The sequence below is a fragment of the Lepidochelys olivacea genome (genome assembly GCF_965140295.1).
Source record: "Lepidochelys olivacea isolate rLepOli2 genome assembly, chromosome: 7".
Classification (NCBI taxonomy): domain Eukaryota; kingdom Metazoa; phylum Chordata; order Testudines; family Cheloniidae; genus Lepidochelys; species Lepidochelys olivacea.
The window spans coordinates 55,921,253-55,940,942 of NC_140417.1; the positions used below are offsets into that span (position 1 = coordinate 55,921,253).

The window sequence follows — 19,690 nt, forward strand, 5'->3', positions numbered from 1 at the left end:
CTTGCAGTCACAGGATACTGGACTGGATGGATGGACCACTGGTCTGGCAATTCCTGTATTCCAGTCCAACTGGAGCCAACATAACTGTGTTCCATAGAACATAAGATAGATGTTGATAGGCCTAATGGGGAATGTGAAGTGAAAACATCCAGAGACTTAAATAAATAGCAGGAACTCTTTAAGTGTATCAGAAACAGGCAGTGTGTAAGAGAAGGTTCCCTGCTGACCAATCAGAGAACATCTTTGTGGTATGTAATCAAATGTGCCGAAATGCCAGAGAGCTGCATCGTTCAGGTGCTTTGAACATCCACTCCACTGCAGGGATCTTGAGGCTAGGTCCTCACCACTGGAGCCTCTTTGGGTCCTCCCTGATTTACTGGTTCCTTGTTAAGCTGCCATGATGCAGATGTCAGAGCACAGATGTGACTCTGTGGTTGGACATGAAGTGCAGATGTATGGCCTAAACTTAGAAATGAATCATAAGAGACAACATAGACTTCTGCGAAGAAAGGTTCAGATTCAGTGGATTTCATTCAGGATCCAAAGGGACACACATGGAATTTCTGTCCTGTAGGAAATTCCAACATTTTAAAATTTGTTTTTATCTCAAATTGGGACAAAAAATCAAAATATTGAAATATTTGGTGGAACAAAATATTCCAAAATATTTTGATGCAGTAACATTGAAACAAAGCATTTTGATAATACCAAATTCTTAGTTTCAATAATATATGTCAAAGCAAAATAAAACAAAAGAAGAAAGTTAAACGAAAGAAGAAAGTTAAAATGAAATGAGAAAGTTGAAACAAAACAAGGAAGTCTAAACGAAATACTCAATTTTGAATCATTGTGAAACTTGTCTGTTGAAAATTTCATTGAAATCTACACATTCCTGTGAAATATTTCAAATTAGTTGAAGCAGCATTTTGAGAAGGAAAACTATTCCATCTAAAAATTTTTGACCAGCTCTAGCCAAATGTATCTCTGTTACATCAGTAAAACCCTGCTGACATCATTTGCACTGGTATAACAGAAGGGAGTTTGTCCCCCTTAAAGACACAGAGGCATGTGCAAAATGGGTAATCTGGGGTGCACGTATCCCTTTGGCTCATGATGTCCTGCATTCACAGTCACCTGTTTGCACACATTTCACAGCTGCAACTTAGGCTCACTGGCTCTAGAGATGTATGGAAGCTACTAGGTCACTGAGTGCATCTTCCTGCAAAGGGCAGGAATTGGTCAGTCAAAGGAGGATTAATCAGACATTACTTTAATGTTATGCTGGATCTGAGCATGTTCCAGGCTTGGGAGGCTTGTGCTCAAGTGACAGGACACCTTCGATCCCTGTCTCCCTTCCCCCTCTTTCTTAGAGAAGCTGTCAGCCCCAACCTCAATCCCTTTGCCTGCTGGAGTCACTCTGCAAACCCTCTAGAGGACTCTCCAAAAGGAGAAGGGGTTCAGAGAGAGCAGCATGGAGCCTGCAGAGGGCTGGTAGCAGCAACGGGGGGAGCATTAAACAGAATCCAATGCTGATGAGGAAATTACACTTGTTTCATTAGCAATCGGGAAAGGCAATAGCTCAGTTCTTCTTGGTCACAGTTGAGCTCAAAAGCTCATTATCCTGCTGCATGCATGCTTTCACTCCTCGTCAATAAACACCATTTCCAGTGGCTGCCCTCCATCCTCCCCAGCTCCCCATGGCTGCACCAAGGTGGGGCTCTTTCTCCACTACTTAACCTGTGGTTCAGGATCACAGTAACAGTTTAGGATGACAACAGAGGAGAGACAGAGAGAGAAGCCTTGAAATATCAGAATTTTGCTCTCCCCTGCAGCCATAGTGAGACATGGGCTAGCCAGCTCAGAGCAGAAATGCCTGTCTGGTTGGCCTTTTCCTTCTCTCTGAGCTAGGTTTCTCCCTGGTACAACTCTGCTGAGCAGCTCACTTCAGTGGTGTTACAGCAGGGCCATGCTCTCCCTCTGTGTAGTCTCCCTCTGCCTGCCCCCCATGGCATCCCGTGTTCTCTCTAGCAGGGATGTTGTGACTATCCCCCATCTATCCATCAGGGTTTCCAGGGCTGGATGTTTCTGGGTTGGAAGCACATTCAGTGGTTGCCATTATAAAGTCAACATTTGCCAACAGCTCCCACTTGGTAGAATCTGAGAATCTGAACTATTCCCCTATATTTAGGATCTGGTCTACACTAGAAAATTAGGGCATTTTAACTACATCAGTCAAGAGTGTGAAAAATCCACCTCCCTGAGCAGCACTGTTAAGCCGACCTAAGTCCCCGTGTAGACAGCACTAGGTTGATGGAAGAATTCTTCCATTGACTTAGCTACCACATCTCAAGGAGGTGGATTACCAATATTGACGGAAAAGCCCCTCCCATCGGCGTAGGTAGTGTCTACACTGAAGAGCTACAACAGTACAGCTGTTACATTTCAAGTGCAGACAAGCCCTCAGAGTAAGAACTACTGTAACTGCAGTACTTCAGATCCCAGAGATGGGAGGATGGAAGAGGGGTATAGCTCTTGACAAAAGTTGACCTTTTTATGGTGACTACTTTATGCTATTATTCTGAATTGCTTAGAAAACCCAATAGAACCTTATCAAGGGTAAATCATTGTAGCTGTGTTGACTCCATGGACTCAGTTTCCACCAGCAGAGAATATGGCCCATTGGCTCTAATGCTCCCGAGAAGGAAGCACTGGCAGAGATTAGAGAATAATGAATTGAAATCTCTTTGATAATTGTGTCCGAGGCATTCCATGTACTTTGCTTTATTGCCTTTAACCTCCATGCTATGGATCTCTATTAGAAGGTCTGGATGCTTTCTACACTGATTGTTTCTCTACCAAGGACTCTGGTCCCTACAGAGAATAGCTGGCAAGTTATTATCAGACTCTACAGACCAGGCACCATGGCCACTTTGTTCTTTTCCCACTGTCAAAGTTCAGACCTATGTTTAGTGTCATTTGAGTGCATTACATAGGCTCTCGGCTGGCATTGCTCTTTCCCAGCCTGCCTGCAGTTTCATTAAAGAGAGGTGATGATCAGACAAGTATCTATTTTAAAATGCCATCTCCTTACTCAACAGATTCATAGATTTTAAGATCAGAAGGGACCATTATGATCACCCAGTCTGACTTCAACATATGTCTTCCAGTCATATCTTCTCAGTTGCAAATTCATGAGCCCTGAAGAGCCCATATAGCTACGGGAGGTGCACTGGGTGCTCTTCTGAGGCAAAGCTGTAAAATTTGGATCCTGGTCCAGATTTCCAGCATTTCACAGAGTTCATAGTCATGTTGGTTTGGGCCCATCTTAGGCAAAGATGAAGAGACAAAGAGAACCCAGTTCACCTTTCAAACCCAAGCAGCATCCATTGCACTAGCAATTGGAAAAAGCACCTTTTGATTTGTAACCTGAGCAAGTTTTGTATGGAAGTCATAGAATCATAGGACTGGAATGGACCTTGAGAGGTCATCTAGTCCAGTGCCCTGCACTCATGGCAGGACTAAGTATTATCTAGACCATTCCTGACAGGCGTTTGTCTAACCTACTCTTAAAAATCTCCAATGATGAAGATTCCTAGACAATTTATTCCAGTGCTTAAGCACCCTGACAGTTAGGAATTTTTTCCTAATGTCCAACCTAAACCTCCCTTGCTGCAATTTAAGCCCATTGCTTCTTGTTCTATCCTCAGAGGTTAAGAAGAACAACTTTTCTCCCTCCTCCTTGTTACAACTTTTTATGTACTTGAGAGAGTCATTGAGAGAATGTCAATGGGGCGCCCATCACATCCGAGCCACTCTTGTGGCTTGGATGATGCTATGGAGGGGGGAGGAAAGAAAGGGCTGTGCATGCATATTCCACTCTGCAGTTCATATATAGCATTTCCCCTCACCTCCCTGTGAAGTGCTTCTGATGACCACCACCCATGATTTCCTCCTTAATAAACTTCCCCATTTCACAACCCCCAGCATCCTACTAAGAACAAAACTGACCAACGCGAGTTGCTATTGGCAGTGTTGCAATTCCTGTGGTTTTATCATGAGTCTTGCAATATTTGGTGTTTCTTTTAAAGGCCCAGCTCCTGGAGCCATGGGATTAGGTGTGGCTCTTGGCTTTCATTTAAAAAAAACCCAGCAAGTTCCTATCCCTCATGGTTGCAGAGCGAAGCTTGAAAATATGACCCCCCTGTGCACCTGCAGATCTGGAAACCAGGTGACAAAGAAAAAGAAACCAATATTTTAAACATTTTAGAAAGATCTTGTGATTTTGAGGGCATGACTCATACTTTTTGACTGTCCAGGGTCAGCAGCATTGCACTGAACATTAAAGAATTGTATATCCTTAAATTGTACTTCCAGGTGGGTAAAGAAACTACATAAACTGGTATGGCCTGGGTCAGACGGACCTAAGGACCAGCTTGGGGGAAGGGTAGAGACATCTCTTTCCCACTGTGTTTCACTTCCCACTTTGTTCCTTGCAGGGAGCGAGTTCTCGGGGAACCCTTACAGTCACCCTCAGTACACGACCTACAACGAGGCCTGGCGATTCAGCAACCCAGCGTTACTAAGTGAGTACCTGCCTGCCCACACACACACACACCCGCCTCGCGCTCCTTCTGTGCGTCTCTTTGTTTTCTTTTCTTTGTTTGTTCGTTTGTTTTCTGAAATGGTCTGCAAGTATCTGGCCAGGCTAAAGGTCTTTCCCTCACTTTCCAGTCTGGCCTCTCAGTGGGTATTTTCATGACATCTATTTTTTCTCCAGCCTGAGGCTGCTCCAAAACTCTACTTCAGATGGGGTCAGAAATCCATTTCAGGTTCTCCTTTCTCCATGGGTTGCACCCACAGTCCATTCCAGATTAGGTCAGAAATCCACTTCAGGTTCTTCTTTCCCCATGGGCTGCACCATTCCAAGGGTGGTCAGCAAGTTCTCCACCCAGGAGCAATGCCCACAATGCCTGGGTCAGTTTGGCTGAGTTTGTCGGTGGCTGGTGTAGTCTGTCCAGCAGGGCTGGAGCCCCACTGAACCTAATGTTCACAGAAAAACTAAAATTTGTCCCGGGTGGGGGGGGGGAGAAAAGCCCTAAAACTCTGACCTCTCACACAGCATTTCCTTGTATGGGAACTGGAGATTTATTGTATGTAAAATAAATAAGCTGTGATTATTAACTACATATTCACTAAGGTTTAACAACTGGGTAATAGATACACATTTTATTCCAGTGTTGTTAAACCTCAGCAAATGTGGTCTTAATAATCAATCACTGTTTAACTCCCATCCAATAACCGCCCGGAAGGCTTCTGTTCCAAGTGTGACCAAAATCCCAAGCAATGAAACAAAGGACAATTGTTTTGTTTCTCCCCCAGCTGCATTTGGAGATGGCTCGCAGCTCCATATCACATCTGTTCAGTCAATCCAACCCCTAGAGGCCTACTGCAGATGAATTGCTGCAGCTCAGGTACGGGGTGCTGCCAGAGTGATACTCACACACTGACCTCTCAGCCCCTGTGCAGAAGGGCAACAGCAACAGGTCCCAAATGTTTTGCCTGCACGCCCCCATTTGGAGACTTATTGATTCCTGCAATGCCAGACAGCAGCAAAGCAACCAAAGAATCCAGGGCCAGGTGCTCATTCTGCAGGGCCTCCACAGGGCCCCAGCAGAAATAGGTGTGCATGCAAGGTGCATGCAAGATCAAGCAGAGGGCGCCATTTGGCAGAGGCGTCATCATATTCAACTGGGATCGCAGTCTCATCTGCTGATGGCACAAACCCAAGTGGGGGCGGGGCCCAGAGCATGGGAACCGCTGGTCTACAGGAACGAGGATTTCCCAGCCCTGGAGAGACCAGCTCTGCTGGGAGCATGATGTGTGGCAATGTATCTTCAGAGAAATACAGCAGTTGGGTGGAAGTGTTGGCCCACCTGCTCCTGGCCACAGGTCTTCCCTTTGGTCCTTCTCCTTTTGTTCTTTACTTTTGTTTCATTTTCTTTTCTTCTTTTTTTTATTTTTATTTTTTTACTGTTTGTCCTTTCAACCAGTCCATTCTTCTCCTGTGTTAACTTTCAGGTTCCCCTTATTATTATAGTGCCACATCCCGAGGCGCTGCACCTCCCACTGCTGCCGCTGCCTATGACCGCCACTAGTTACCATGGAAACCACATGAAACTGCAGGGCGACAGCTTAGGCCTTCATATTGTACCTGTCTGATCAACTTTCTCCATCCCTGGGAAGAGTGAAGAGAACTTCTCCGTCCCCCTCCACACCCAGCTATCCTTTCCCTTCCCCGCAGAACGTGTTGGATTGAAGCGCTCACGACATCGGACTGAGAAATACGCGTCCCCTGCACTCTGTCCCTCGCCCCAACCTAACTACTTCCATGGGCAGCCGGAAAGGCCTGTGGCCAGCTCACCTGCTGCTGCAGTCCGTCAAACAATCCCAGGCACAGTTCAGCCACGCAAGGCCTCCCTGACTTTGAAGACTGAGGGGAATTCCAGCAATGCAACCTGCCACCCTCGTTTATACAGGACCCTGTTCTCCAGGGAGTGGTAGAGGCAGGGTGAAGCGGGGAGGAAGCCACCTGCAACAAAGTGTTCCCTCGAGAAACTTTCTTCCGTGGTAGAAGCTTCAAAATGCTAACCGACAAGCCTGTTTCAGAGGCCTGAGGGAATGGTCTGGCTAGCATGGGGATGGCAGCACAGAGAGGCAACCCATCTGGCAGTGAAGGAAAGGCCCAAGTGCAACACTCTCCATTCCCCCCCCACCTCCCGGGTCTCTCTGTGTGCTCCATCCCCACTCTTCCCTTCATGCCCTGGCTTCCTTCAACGTTCCATTTGAAGGACACACCCGGCATGCTGTGACCTCACAGGGCGGAGTTGGGTTGAAACACACACAAACACGATTTCTGTGACACACAATCAGCTCAGACAGGAGGATGGAGCGACATCAACCAACCGACCGATGAAATGAAGAAATATATAAATAGATATATAAATATAACTGTGTTTTTATGCTTTGTCATGAAGGTCTGTAAAAAGGAAAAAAATGAACAAATCCCCAATTTTCTAAAAAAAAAAAAAATCAACAAAAAAACAAAATAAAAAAAACCCTACAAAAATAAACCCAAATCCCCTCGCCCGAATGGCACACAAGTTCCTCTGATGTTTGATGCTCCCCATTCACTCTTGGGTTTCATTTCCTTTCTGTTTTGCACTAGAATGTGATGGTGGAGAGGATTGGAAGCCAGCTCTGCCCCATCACCTCCTCTTTTCCTAATCCCAATCCCATTCTTTGGGGAGCAGTGTGGACAATTCACATCTGGCAAAAAAGAAAATTACCAAACAAAACAGCCAACTAAACGCACCCCATGGGAAGTCAGCTTTTTCTGTGTCCATTGTCATCAAACAAAGAAAACAAACCCAGTCTCTTGCTCTAACTGCGCTTGTGGTAGAAAGGAACGTGTGGGGTTTCATGCAGGTCCATTAGATCTCCCTTCAGCCAGCAGTTCTGAGACAGACAAATTCAGAATTGGCTGGGATTGTTGCTTGGTTCCCTGTCACTTGGTTCCCATGTGCTTAACCTTGCACCTACTCCCTTCACCCATACCTGCCTCAGTCAGCCTTGACTCCTACACCTTAATGCCTGTGCCCTACACCGGTCCCCAAAAACCTACACCTTAATCTCTATAGCCCCATTACATGTTCTACTCTCAATTCCCAAGCCCCTACAGCCTTGCTATCTATGCCCTATCCCACTCCCACGGTCCCTTTACCCTAATCCCTACACTTAGTTATCTATGTTGTGCACCCTAACATCTATCCCCTATACCCTCATCCTTGCACCCTCAATCCTATATTTCACACCGTAATATTCACTCCCTGATTCCTGAATGCTCTTGTAATGATTCTGTAGTGATTCTCTGCTCTCTTTGGTTCCCCAGTGATTCCCAAGCACTGTTTTTCGAAAGGCTGATTGTCAGCGGAAATGCTTATTACTCCTGTATTGCTGACAACTTCAGCTGCTCCTGTTCTTTGGACTGACACTCCCAAAAAGCTAGTCAAAGAAAACATGAAGGCTAGAGCTGGTTTCATGGGCAGCAAGAGGTAGATTCTCATTGCTGGTTTAGAGAGGATTGGGATAAGATGAGTGCACCACTGTCCATGAATAAAGGCCGGATAGTGTCAACCCACTGAGGGTGGAAATGTGAACCATGGAGCAATTTCTGAAACTAGCATTTGTATAAAGCCCAGGGTTCCCAGCCCCTGAATGAAATGTGCGCATGGACTCAGCTTTGTCTCCAGGGTTAGCCTGAAGGCAAGAAAAGTCCATCATCAGCAACTGGCTGTAATGGTCCCAAAGACCCCACTCACCCAGAGCTCTTTTCAGCACTTGCACATCTCAGGCTGACTATATGGATGCGTTTTCTGCAATGGGATGGCCCAGAATGCTAAGAGGGAGTGTTTTTGTTTACACAGAAGGGCCTAAAATCTGTTCTGGTAAATCTTGAGTAACTCCAGTGAAGTCAACAGAGTTACTCCACTCCACTAAGTCAATGGCGTTGCTCCAGATTCATTACTGTGAACCCACTGAAGTCAATCGTTATTGGAATTTATCCAGATTTATGTCAATGTGACTGGGTTGAGAATTTTGCCTATTGTCTCATTCTATCTCAAATGAAAAAAGAGACAACGGTTAATCATGTTTAAAAACTCACCCTCATCATCCCCTCGGTTTGTCCCCCACATACTAGATAAATGCTGGGCCATAAGCCATGATGTCCCCATTTGATTCTCTCAACAGTACCTTTGTTCTCCTTGTCCAAAATCCAGCTTCACTCAGCATGCAGTCAAGGCCAGAGGTATCTAATGCCAACCATGACAACTAGAATAACCCAAGGGGCTTGAAAACATGAGACTGACACACCTCAAACTGGACAACCTGCAGTTCAGGAAGACTGTTCCAAAGCAGCTAGCTGCTGAGAAAAGTCCACTCTTATGATGACATGTCACAGAGAGACAAGATAGGCTGAGAAGGCAGGATTTGGTTGGCTCAGTCATGGCTGGCTTAATTTGATGCTCAGAGAGCCAAATTCATAGTTGGTTTAACTCCACTGATGCAAGGGGATTTCCCCCACTCATTGATTTGGCCTGGAAAGTTTAGAAGAACAGCAAGTGGGTTTGATCAGGAAAACAGAAGGACAAAGTAATATGCAGAGGACCAGGCAGTCTTATCCTCTTCCATCACCTCCCCCCGTAAAGCCCCATGCGAATGTACTGAATTACATTTGCCAAAGAGTTTCTTGTGTTGGTTGTTTTGAGTTACAGTCGATGGATGCATTGTAAAGCAGTATTATAGCTAAAGTCTAGTAGCTGACACGGGGATTTATGTGGTGATATTATGCAGAAGAAAACCATCAATATTCATATAGATTCCATTAGATTGGACTATGCAGGAAACACAGAAATTCTACCAATTATTTAAAATTATGTTATTTGCAAAAACAATTGCTGCTTTGTAGGAAGATAATGTGTGTAATGTGAAGGCAATTCCTCTTGTATATAAGTTCATCTCCATCTTCATCATGGTAGTTATTAAAACAGCCTCGTCTCATCCTGTACATAAGGAACGCGCTGTCTGTACTGTGCAAGTCTTGTTGTGCTCACTGAAAACAAAACTATCTGTTCAATAAAGCACAGCACAAACCCAGAACCTGAGGGAACAGCCAAATTGTGGAAGGGCTCCTTCCCCAGGAGCCTGGGAGTTGGTTTATTTTAGGTGGATTTTTTTTCATTTTTCTTAAAAAAAAATTACAACAAAAAACAAACAAAAAATAAAGTTTGGAAGGAAAAAAATCACTATGCAAAATCCAGCTAAATCTGTCGCTGTGTTTCACGTCTCTCCTCCATTCTGCTTTCTTTCCTTCCCTCGCTCTCCTTTATTTTCCTTTCCCTCCTTTCATTTCTTCTCTTTATCTCCCTCCTCAACACTCTTTATTTCTTTCTCCATTACGCCTTCATTTCTAGCCCACCATCACTTCTGGAGGGGGGATTGGTGTTTCCAGTGGTCAGAGAAGATGACAGAGATAGGACTCCTGAGTTTTCTTCTTGGCTCTGGGTAAACATTGTCAAGCCACATCATCTCTCTGCACCTCAGTCCCCTGCCTGTCAAATGAGTATGATAATACTTCCCTACTTTACAGAGGTGGGGTGAGGCTGAATTTGTTACATTCGCCAACTGCTTTGAGGTCCTTGGATAGATAGCTCAACAGAAGTGTAAAGTATTATTAGCAACAGCAATGATTTCCACTGCACTTCCCTCTCCTTTTCCTTTCCCCTTTCGCTCTCTCACTCCTCTTTATTGTCGTTCTTTTCTTTACTCTTCTTGCTTGCTCTCCTTGTCTTTTCCATTCATTCTTTGCTCCATCGCCACGTTTTCTTTTTCTAACGGACCGAGCAGAAAGGTGGCACAACCCCTTTTTTTTCTCTTTCGGGGGAAAGAATCCCACAAGCTGTCGCAAATGACGTGCTTTGCTGGAAGGAACAGGAAGTGTGGCATTTGGAACCAGGTGGCACTTGAGGCCTGTTCTCTGAATTCCTGTGTCCTCTCATTAACTGACCTCTTGTTTAGCGGCCTTGCTGGGATGTGGGGGTAATGGGGGAGGGAAGGGGGGGAGAGACAATTCCATTAAAGCGACACCTTTTATGACCTGTAAATGTGGGGTTTTTTTACCTCGGGGTGCTGAAAGGGGCCATGTCTGCATGCTTTCTGACCCATCAATAGTGCTGAGTCAAATACAGAGCAAAGCTTCAGAACTAATCCCAACATGAATGTGAGGATATTACACAAACAAAACCCAAACAACCCTGCATCCATCTCTCCTTGCGAGTGTTATTCTGGATACATTCCCCACCCCCACCCCCCCGCAAAGGAATCTTGTTTTACTGAACTGTTGGAAAAAAAAAAAGACTTTTTTCACCCAAAGGATATGCAGTCCCCTAGGGAAAGAAACAACAGCCAGACCCGTCCTGCTCGGGATCGACTGGATGAGAGTTTCTGTAGGACCCACCCATGCTACTGCAATGTGATCCTCGCTCAGGTCTGGGAAGGTGACAAGATTTGAAAGGCAGGAAAAAGGGATCAAATAACAATTCTAGAACTGACAACACAATCAAACCAGAACCAGAACTAGCAGCGGCCACTGGGAGGATGCTGGGTGGGAGAGGAGGGCATCGTCAGGCGTAGGGTCATACCTGTTCTAGGCTGTTGCAGCCATTCTTGGCTTTTCCTCATTGCTTCAATTCTGTTTGAATCTTTTCTTCTTTCTTCTTCCTCCTCTTCTCTTTTGTGTGTGTGTGTGTGTGTGTGTGCGCGCACATGAGAAATAAAAACAATTTTTTTTTGTATGTCACCCTGGTGGCTCCTGGCTTTTTTCTCTTTCTCTCTCTCCAGTAGATTCACCCCGGGATTTCTGGGTTGTCACACTCCCCGCACCTACACCTTTGGGCACCCTGTAAACAATAAACACCACTACTTCTAACTGTCACACTGCCTGATAGAAGGCACCATATGCATTCTAGCAATGTGTCCTGCCTCTGTGAGCTTCCACTAACCTAGCTTCCCAGCCCTGTGAAGTGCCAGCAGAACTCCCTCTTCCACTGATCTCTCTCAATGGACTCCCAATGATACACTTACATTTGGTGTCTCCCAAGCAGTCCAGATGTTATTGGGTTAGCCATTGCGTTACAGTGACCTAGGGCAGCGGTCCCATTTCACCCCTCTCCCACCTCCTTGTAATCTCATTTGGGGGTTAGCATCACTTGCTCAAGGTGTCTTCCGGGCGTATTTTAACCTTCCAGAGTTAGTCCCAATTCTCAACCAAAGTGATTGGACAGAGTGGGTGTACTTTGCAAAGCCTCAACAGAAAGCAGGGTGATTGACAGCTGTCAGAGCTGACGCCTGCCACTCTGCTACACTAACAGACATATGCTTTCTTTCCATGAGTGGAATCCCTGTAACCAGGTGCTTTATCGCACCCTCCTCTCTATTCTGAATCATCCTGGTCAGCTGAGGGGCAAAACCTTATGCAACATCATTAATAGCCCAGTTACCAGCCTTAGTATTCATCCTCTGCATAAGAAATAGCCGTATGTTATTTTAAGGAGCACCATAAACAGGCCAGATCCTGACCTATTTACTCAATGTTTCCTCAAGCATCAGCTCAACATGAAGTCCAAGGAAGTTTAACTTAGTATGGGCCCAGTGAAACCCTAGCAAGGTGCTCGCAATTTGGCCAAACTAAGTTTGTATCCACATTTTTCATGCTTCTTTAAATTATTTTTACACAAAATCAATGGGCCAGATCCTCAGCAGATGTAAATTTGCATAGTTCCATTGACATCAAGAGACCAGATCCCCAGTTTATGTAAAGCAGCATAGCTCCTCTGAAGTCTGGACAGAAATGCTTCCATGAAATTGTTTTGGATTTGGTTTTTGTAATCAAAACGGTTCAAATTAAATTTTGCTTTCTCCAGAACATTTTTTCTTTCGGAGAATGCCGATTTGTCAAAATTGACGAAGTTGCAACAGAACCACTTGGTGGACTGCTTCAGAGCCAGAGACCCCAGTGCCTCCAGCCAGCATTCATGGCAGCTCCCCAAGGCAGGCAGGCCCAGAGCCACCAGTCCCTTTCACAAAGAATGTTGAAATGTTGGGGTTTGTTCCAAATGAGAATGAGACCAAATTTTGAAATATCAATATCTTCTATAAAACGAAACTACCTTTCTCTGCACAGCTGCAGGTGTTAGGAATCTGCCCAGGCATAGGTGAAGGAACTAGGGGCGCGGGGGGTGCTGCTGCATCCCCCGGCTTGAAGTGGCTTCCATCACATGCAGGTTTTACAGTTTGGTTCAGTGGCTCTCAGCACCCCCACTATACAAATTGTTCCAGCACCCTTGCACCCAGGACAGCAATGGGCTGATGTGTGAGAACTGGGAAGTGAACCGGATTACAAACAAAGGAAATTGACCAACCTACATTCACTGTCAGAGATGAGTATCTGACTAAGAATCAACAACCAGTGTCACTGGTGGAAAGGAAAATGGATTTTCAAATTTCATTCTGTTTTAATAACAGCTACATAGAATTTTAAGGCCAATCTGTTCGTCTAGTCTAATCTCCTGCGTAGCACAGGCCAGAAAATTTCACTCTAATTCCGGCCTTTAGGCCTGTAATTTGTGAACTACAACATAGTTTGAGAAAGACATCCAGTCTCAGGAGCTGTTATAGCCTGGAAAAAAGAAATAGTAGAAAGCACCAGATTCTGCCATCCCCTACTAATCCTACTGCAGCCCACAGCCATTCTCAAGGGCAAGGTACTATGCAATATGAGTAAGGGCATCAGAATGTGAGCCTCAACAAGGAAAGGGATGAAATAAGGGATTGCACAACAATGGCCGAAACAATGTACTCCTTTTTATAGCTACTGGGATAAGAAAAAGAGGCATTGGAAGTATTCTGACATGACGAAGGCCCTATAAAAAGAGATTTGAATAAGAAGCAGGTAACAGAACTCTTGGAAACCATGAGCGTGTATGGTCCCAGCCAACCTGTCCTGATGTATGTATCTAAAGATATTGAGTTAGCTAATGAATTCTGTCCCTCTGGCAATCAGTTCTGAAAAACCATGGCGACTGGGGAGGATGGAAGAAAAACAAATATGGTACCCATCTTCTAAAGAAAAGAAGAATGATCCTGCTAATTAACAGCTCACGTGTCTACATATTAGTCCTTCTATCCGGAGTAAAATACTGGGGAAATATGGGGGTGAGGGGAAGACTCATGGAACAGCTAGAGGCTAATGGAGACATGGACAATAAACTGCACAGATTTGTAAAGAACAAAAACTAGACTGAATTGGCATGGCAGCTGGGGGCAGTGTCTGGCCAAATAACTTCCCATGATTCAGCACAGAGGAGCTGCCCCTGCCCCCTGTGATGCATCATGGGAAGTTTGTCAAACCCTGGATTGCCAAGCCCAAGAGGAAGAGCTGCTGAGGAGGGCCACAGCATAGTGAGAGGAGCGGAGGATGGAGGGGGACAGACTCCTCAGCAGCTCTGCCTCTCCCCACCGTGGGCCCCTTCTTTCCCCCACCCAGTCTTCTGTCCCACTCACATTGTCCATCCACATTCTACGTGATTTTGCCATGCACATGGTCCCCATGTTTCTGCCCCTTTCCTCTCCCACTCTCCTGTCCACTCAGAGTTCCCCCTGCATCCACCATGGGTTCCTGAGGGTTTTTTTTCACTACAAAAAAATGCAGTTTGGGGTTGACCAAAATTGTTCATGAATTCGGGTTGAATTTGGCAAATAGCTTCAGCTGTAGAAAAAAATGGGGGAAAATTCTGAAAAAGTCACAATATTTTGTTTCGACATTTTCTGAATGAGATGGTGTGACTTTTCACCTCTCAATTTAGCCAGATTTAACGACAAACAAAAATGGTTAAAAATATTGAAAACAAAACATTTGGTTTCATGTGAAACAAAATGTTTCTTCAGCCTGAAACGATACCTTTTGGGGAAAGAGTTATTATTATTTTGGTGAGAAATAAAGGAAAAATTGCTGTTTCGTGTCAAATAAAAAAAATTGTTTTTAGATATTTTGGTTTGACCATGAAACCAAAAAAAAAAAAAAATCAATGATTCGCCCAGCTCTAACTAAGAGTCCTACGTCACAGTATCCCTCCAGTCCCCTGGCTGGGTTCTGATGACTAGCCCACACTCTCAACCCCTGAACAAGGAATAAAACCTAGAAATCCAGATTCCCAGCATGCTAGAGTAGCAAATAGTTGTGTGTAAGTCACACCCCTGGCTAAGTGTGTAAATCACATCTCCCTAAGTGGCTTGTGCACAAAGAGGATAACAGCCTACTACTGCTATCAGCTAACAGCGTTATTCCTGTAGTTCAAGTGGTAATGGCTCTGTTGTTAAGCTGAAAGGCCTAGACTGATGCCCTAGGGGCAGGACCATTAAACTTGCACATGATGGCGATTTTTTATTTATTTTTGTGGTCTATGAAGTTCCATACAAAAAATGAAATTAAAATTAGGCTGTAAAACCAAGCACTCAAAAGTAAGCAGATGGCAGAATGAACAAGAGTGGATAGAAACCTAGACAATATCCTGTAAAGAACAGTCCAGCATTGGCAGGGAGATCAATTAAACCACTCTGTAGTTCTTTGCCATCTTTAACTTCAATGATTCTGTCAATAATGCAGCTCTGGATTACCTGAATTAGCAGGGAGAAAGGGATTAGCTGCCCTCAGGCTTGGGTCTCCACTGCCATGCATCTTTGTGCAGTCATGTACATCAATGCAAATGGATGCAAACGGCTAACAAAGCTGTGTTACACCGACTTAGCAGTCACTTTGCCCTGATGTAAATGACTGTGAAGGATCAGGCCATCTCTCTCCCTCTAGCACCCCTGATGCTCAGCTGATTCTAATTCAATTTCTCTGCCTATTGTTTATTTCACCGCTCCCCTGTGAAGTGTCAAATGCTGATGTTCCATCAGCCTCGAACTGTCGTTTATATTTGTCATTCAGTCCTTGTTAAAAAATAAAACAGGACTGCGCCTGCCTTGGCGCGCTCTGCCTGGGAATTCCCTGTGGTAAAATTAGTCCATTTAGATGGAAAGTTTTGTGTCACTCCCCTGTCTAAACTGGCAGATCTGGCTCTTTTGCAAAAACCAATAAACTGTGAACCTTGATGCATCTGTCAATCAAACGCATCTTTTGCGAGCAAAGCCAGATGACAACAAAAGCTGAGCAGGCTCTTCCTATTGGCTCTTCTCATTTAGGCATATCAGGAGGCACCTGTCACTCCTCCGGTTCAGCCCTGTGCTCAGAGGGACTCTCTTCATGGAGCCTTGAATCCTTATTGGCGGCTGGGGCTTGGGAAGAGGGAGCGGGGAGTTTGCCTTTTTCAGTTTCAATAAAATCCGCAGCTCGTCTCTTTCCTCCTGGCCCTGGGAAAGGCCTGGGACCCCCTTCGGTTTTGTTCTGTACATCATTTCTCATGTAGTGAATTAAAGCCGCGACCCCTCGGCGCAGGCAGATATCCCGATGACTAGAAAGGCGTTGCAAGACTGTTTGATCTGGCAGATTATGCCATCGGGATTCTGGGAGATGAGCAGGGAGGTGACACCACCAAAGTCCTTCCCTACACTTTTCTGAGCACCCCACCAAGGTCCAATTGCCCATCCAATGGAAGACACAGGGTCCTGCCAGCCAGGACCCTGGAGAAAGGAACTGTGCAAGACCCCGGATGTGAGAGGGAAGGAGTGTTTTAAGACGACACAGGAAGGAGAGGTTGGGTAGCAAGCAGCAATAATCTACTCCACGCTCTCCGTGGAAGTTAGAGCAGTGGGGCGGAGGTTGTTCCTCATGGAGGCTGGAGTCCAGGGAACTTCACACCCTGCCCACTGAAGCTATCACCTGTTTAGAGGGGATTTCAAATGACATCCAAACAGGCACCGTGAGGCTGGGCAGTGCTTGGGTCTGCCAGCAATGAGTGGCCTGGTATGGCCATAGGACTTAGTCATGGTTCGTGTGAAACTCACACTCTACGACAGCAAAATGGGGAGCCATGACCCAGCCTCCTCTCCACTTATGGTCCTGCTTTCTCTCCACTATGGCCCCACCTCTTCCCCACTGTTCTTTTGGCATTATGCTTCCAGGAGAAGAGCAAACATGAGCACTCCGCAGAGTTCAGGGCCTGCTGGTGTGGGGCAGTCCCCAGGCAGCTGCAGGAGCAGGGGAAGCCTTCTTGATCCCTACATCACCCCCCATGCAGCTGCAGATGGGCCACTCGCAGCTGTGTTGCCAGTTCTGATGGTGAGTCTAGTGATGTCTGATATTTCTCTTAGAGCCCCAGCTCCCGGAGTCTGGTAGTTACGTGGGAATCTCAAGTATTTAGACAAAAAGTTTGTAGCTCTCCTTAAAGGTTTCAAAACTAGATGGCAAATAAAAAGATCCCCACATTTGTTAGTTTGAATCTAATCTCAGAGTTTGTTTGCATGCCTGCATCCTGATCTTTGGACAGGCGGAGTTGGCTGCGCTGTCACAGTCTGGGCCATAGCGTGGCAGAAGGGCAATAGGCAGTTGAGGGCTTTCAGTATCAAGGGCACCCAACAGATGTCTGATGCTGCTGATCCCTTTCTGCCATCACTGGGTAAGGCTAAGTTTACTACACAGACCTTACAGCAGCACAGCTGTACCGCTGTAAGGTCTCCCGGACAGCCGCTCGATGCCAGTGGGAGAGAGCTCTCCGGCCGGTGTAATTAAACCACCCCCAACAAGCGGCAGTAGCTACGTTGGCAGGACAGTGTCTCCCACCGACGTAGCGCTGTCCACACTGGCACTTTTGTCGGTCAGGGGTGTGTTTTTTCCCATCACTGATTGACAAAAGTGCTCGTGTAGACAAAGCCCATCCCTTCCGTGCTGGGATCTTAGGCAGTGCAACAATCATGCCACTGATTGCACCTTGTTGTTGTTTGCTTTCAAACCTGTAACTAACTCATCTCTGCTTCCTTCCTGTTTAGTCTGCTATTGCAGATTCTCAGCAGCCAGCCCCTTTGAACTGCTCCCACCAGTTTCTGCTATAAGATTCTGTACTTTTCTCTGCTGCCCACAACAAAGATGTCTGGCACACGGTTCCTGGAAGCTTCTTTAGCCCTCAGCAAAGATGGCAACGGCAGCCCCTGCTCTGGAGCCTCTAGCACAGTTTGGGTGAAAGTTCTGAGAGTGTCCGAACTGGAATGTTCTCCTCACACTAACTCCTTGCCTTCCCAGGCAGCTTGTTCCCCCCGCCATGCTGCCATCTGACTGCAGATCTGCCTCTCAAGCCACCCCACAAACCCAGCCCCGCTCACTTTCTATTTTCTCTTTCCTTCTGTTATGTTTCCATCCCCCCTTTGTCTCTTGTACTGTCTAGTGGGTGCTGCTGCAATTTGCTTAGCACAGCTGCAGCTAGCCACTTCTCTCAGAAATTGATTGTGTGGAAGCGTTGCTAACTCGTACGCTTTGATCACAGGACTTGTAATATCTGGCACTTTAAACCTAGTTCCTGGAATCCTGGGATTAGGGGAGAATCTCATCTTTTAGCCCTCCAGGTTGTAGAGAAAAGCTTGAGAATGTAAATGTGACCTACAAGCACAAAACCCGCAAGGCAAAGGGAAAAAAAACATTAAAAAAAAGCTCATAATTTTTAAGCTGCTCTCAGGATTTGGGGAGTCTGACTCTTGATGTTTGGATGCTTGGACTTGGCAATATAACGCTTCTAGAACATATGACTTCAGGCAAGTGAGACATGCACCAGCTGAGACACTGGCTAGTTTCTATGCTAGATTGCGCCAGCTAACACTCACATGGAAGCTTGCTGGCGTGGCTCGTGAAATCAAGCTGCAAACTGTGCATCATGGTTCATTGGTCAAGCTCTGGAAAAGAGCTTGGAGAAAGTCAGCCCTTTTAGCAACCAGCACTGGGGTACTGGATGAGCCTAGAAAGTGGTGAAGTTACAGGTGCCAGGCATGGAAAACAACGTGCAATCTATGTGGATTCTTATTCATATTACAGGTTTCAGAGTAACAGCCATGTTAGTCTGTATTCGCAAAAAGAAAAGGAGTACTTGTGGCACCTTAGAGGCTAACCAATTTATTTATTCATATTACATATTCATATTACAGTAGCACCTATTCATATTACAGTAGCACCTGGAGACACCAGCTGAGATCAGGGCTCCATGTGCTAGGTGCTGTACAAACACAGCATGAGAGATAGTCCCTGCCCCAGAGATTTTATACACTAAATCAACATGATGGAGAGGGGAAGTGACTCAACCAAGGTTATTCAGCAGGTCAGTGGCAGTTCCAGGACTAGAACATAGCTCTCCAGACTCCCACAGTGGTGCCCTAGCCACTAGGTAATGCTGCCCCTTTATAAAGCCACACAAGTCTCCAGAAGAAAGACTAGATCTCTGACCACTCGCAGAAAGTCCAGAGGGTCACACCTCCAGCCTGGTGGACATTTGGAAAGGAGCACAGTCTGGGGCAGCTCCCTCTTAAGCATATAAAGAAGTGATCCGATTTTCATAAGAGGTCAGGACATTGGGTGCACGTTGGGTACTGAGCCCTTTTGACAACCCAGCCATAGGTGTCAACATGGGAGTTGCGGGGTGCTTTGGAAAATCTGGCCCTTCTTTTGGTGCCTAAATGAGAGCTGGGCATTTGGCTCCCCCCAAAACTCTGTCCTTGAATCCTTATGAAAAATCTGCCCCTAGTTCTCCAGCCAGCTGGGGTATACGGGACATTTCTGATGCTCCACCCAAGCTCTTTTTTGGTTCTGTAAGTTCCTGGGATGGGTTGTGTATCCCACACAGGTAATGCAAGAGTTAACTGGAGGTCACAGGCAATTAGTGCACCTGGTTGCACCTGGAGAGAAGGCCTGGCCCAACTGGAGAGGAAGCCCAGCTGGGGGAGGAGCTGGTGGTGAGTATAAAGGGAGGGGATTGGCAAGGATGCTACAGTCCTGCTAGCTGCTAGGATGTGAAGGAAGGACCTAGAGAGAGGTGAATGTACAGCAGGCCCATAGAGGAGCTGTGGGAAAGAATCTAGACTCAGAGGCAGGTCA

General features: G+C 45.9%; 1 protein-coding gene across 5 annotated transcripts in view; it reads left to right on the plus strand.

Annotated features, from left to right (window-relative positions):
- PAX2 (paired box 2) overlaps positions 1 to 19,690 on the plus strand; it is a 132,748-nt gene that overhangs the window by 104,052 nt on the left and 9,006 nt on the right. For 3 of the 5 annotated variants that reach the window (XM_084635216.1, XM_084635213.1, XM_084635214.1), the window contains exons 9-10: positions 4,497 to 4,583; positions 6,098 to 9,782. In XM_084635216.1, the coding sequence (XP_084491342.1) occupies positions 4,497 to 4,583; positions 6,098 to 6,219 (209 nt within the window). In that variant the 3' untranslated portion in view covers positions 6,220 to 9,782. Of the gene's footprint in view, positions 1 to 4,496; positions 4,584 to 6,078; positions 9,783 to 19,690 lie in introns of those variants that run through there. The other 2 variants (XM_084635217.1, XM_084635215.1) reach the window with 2 other exon arrangements.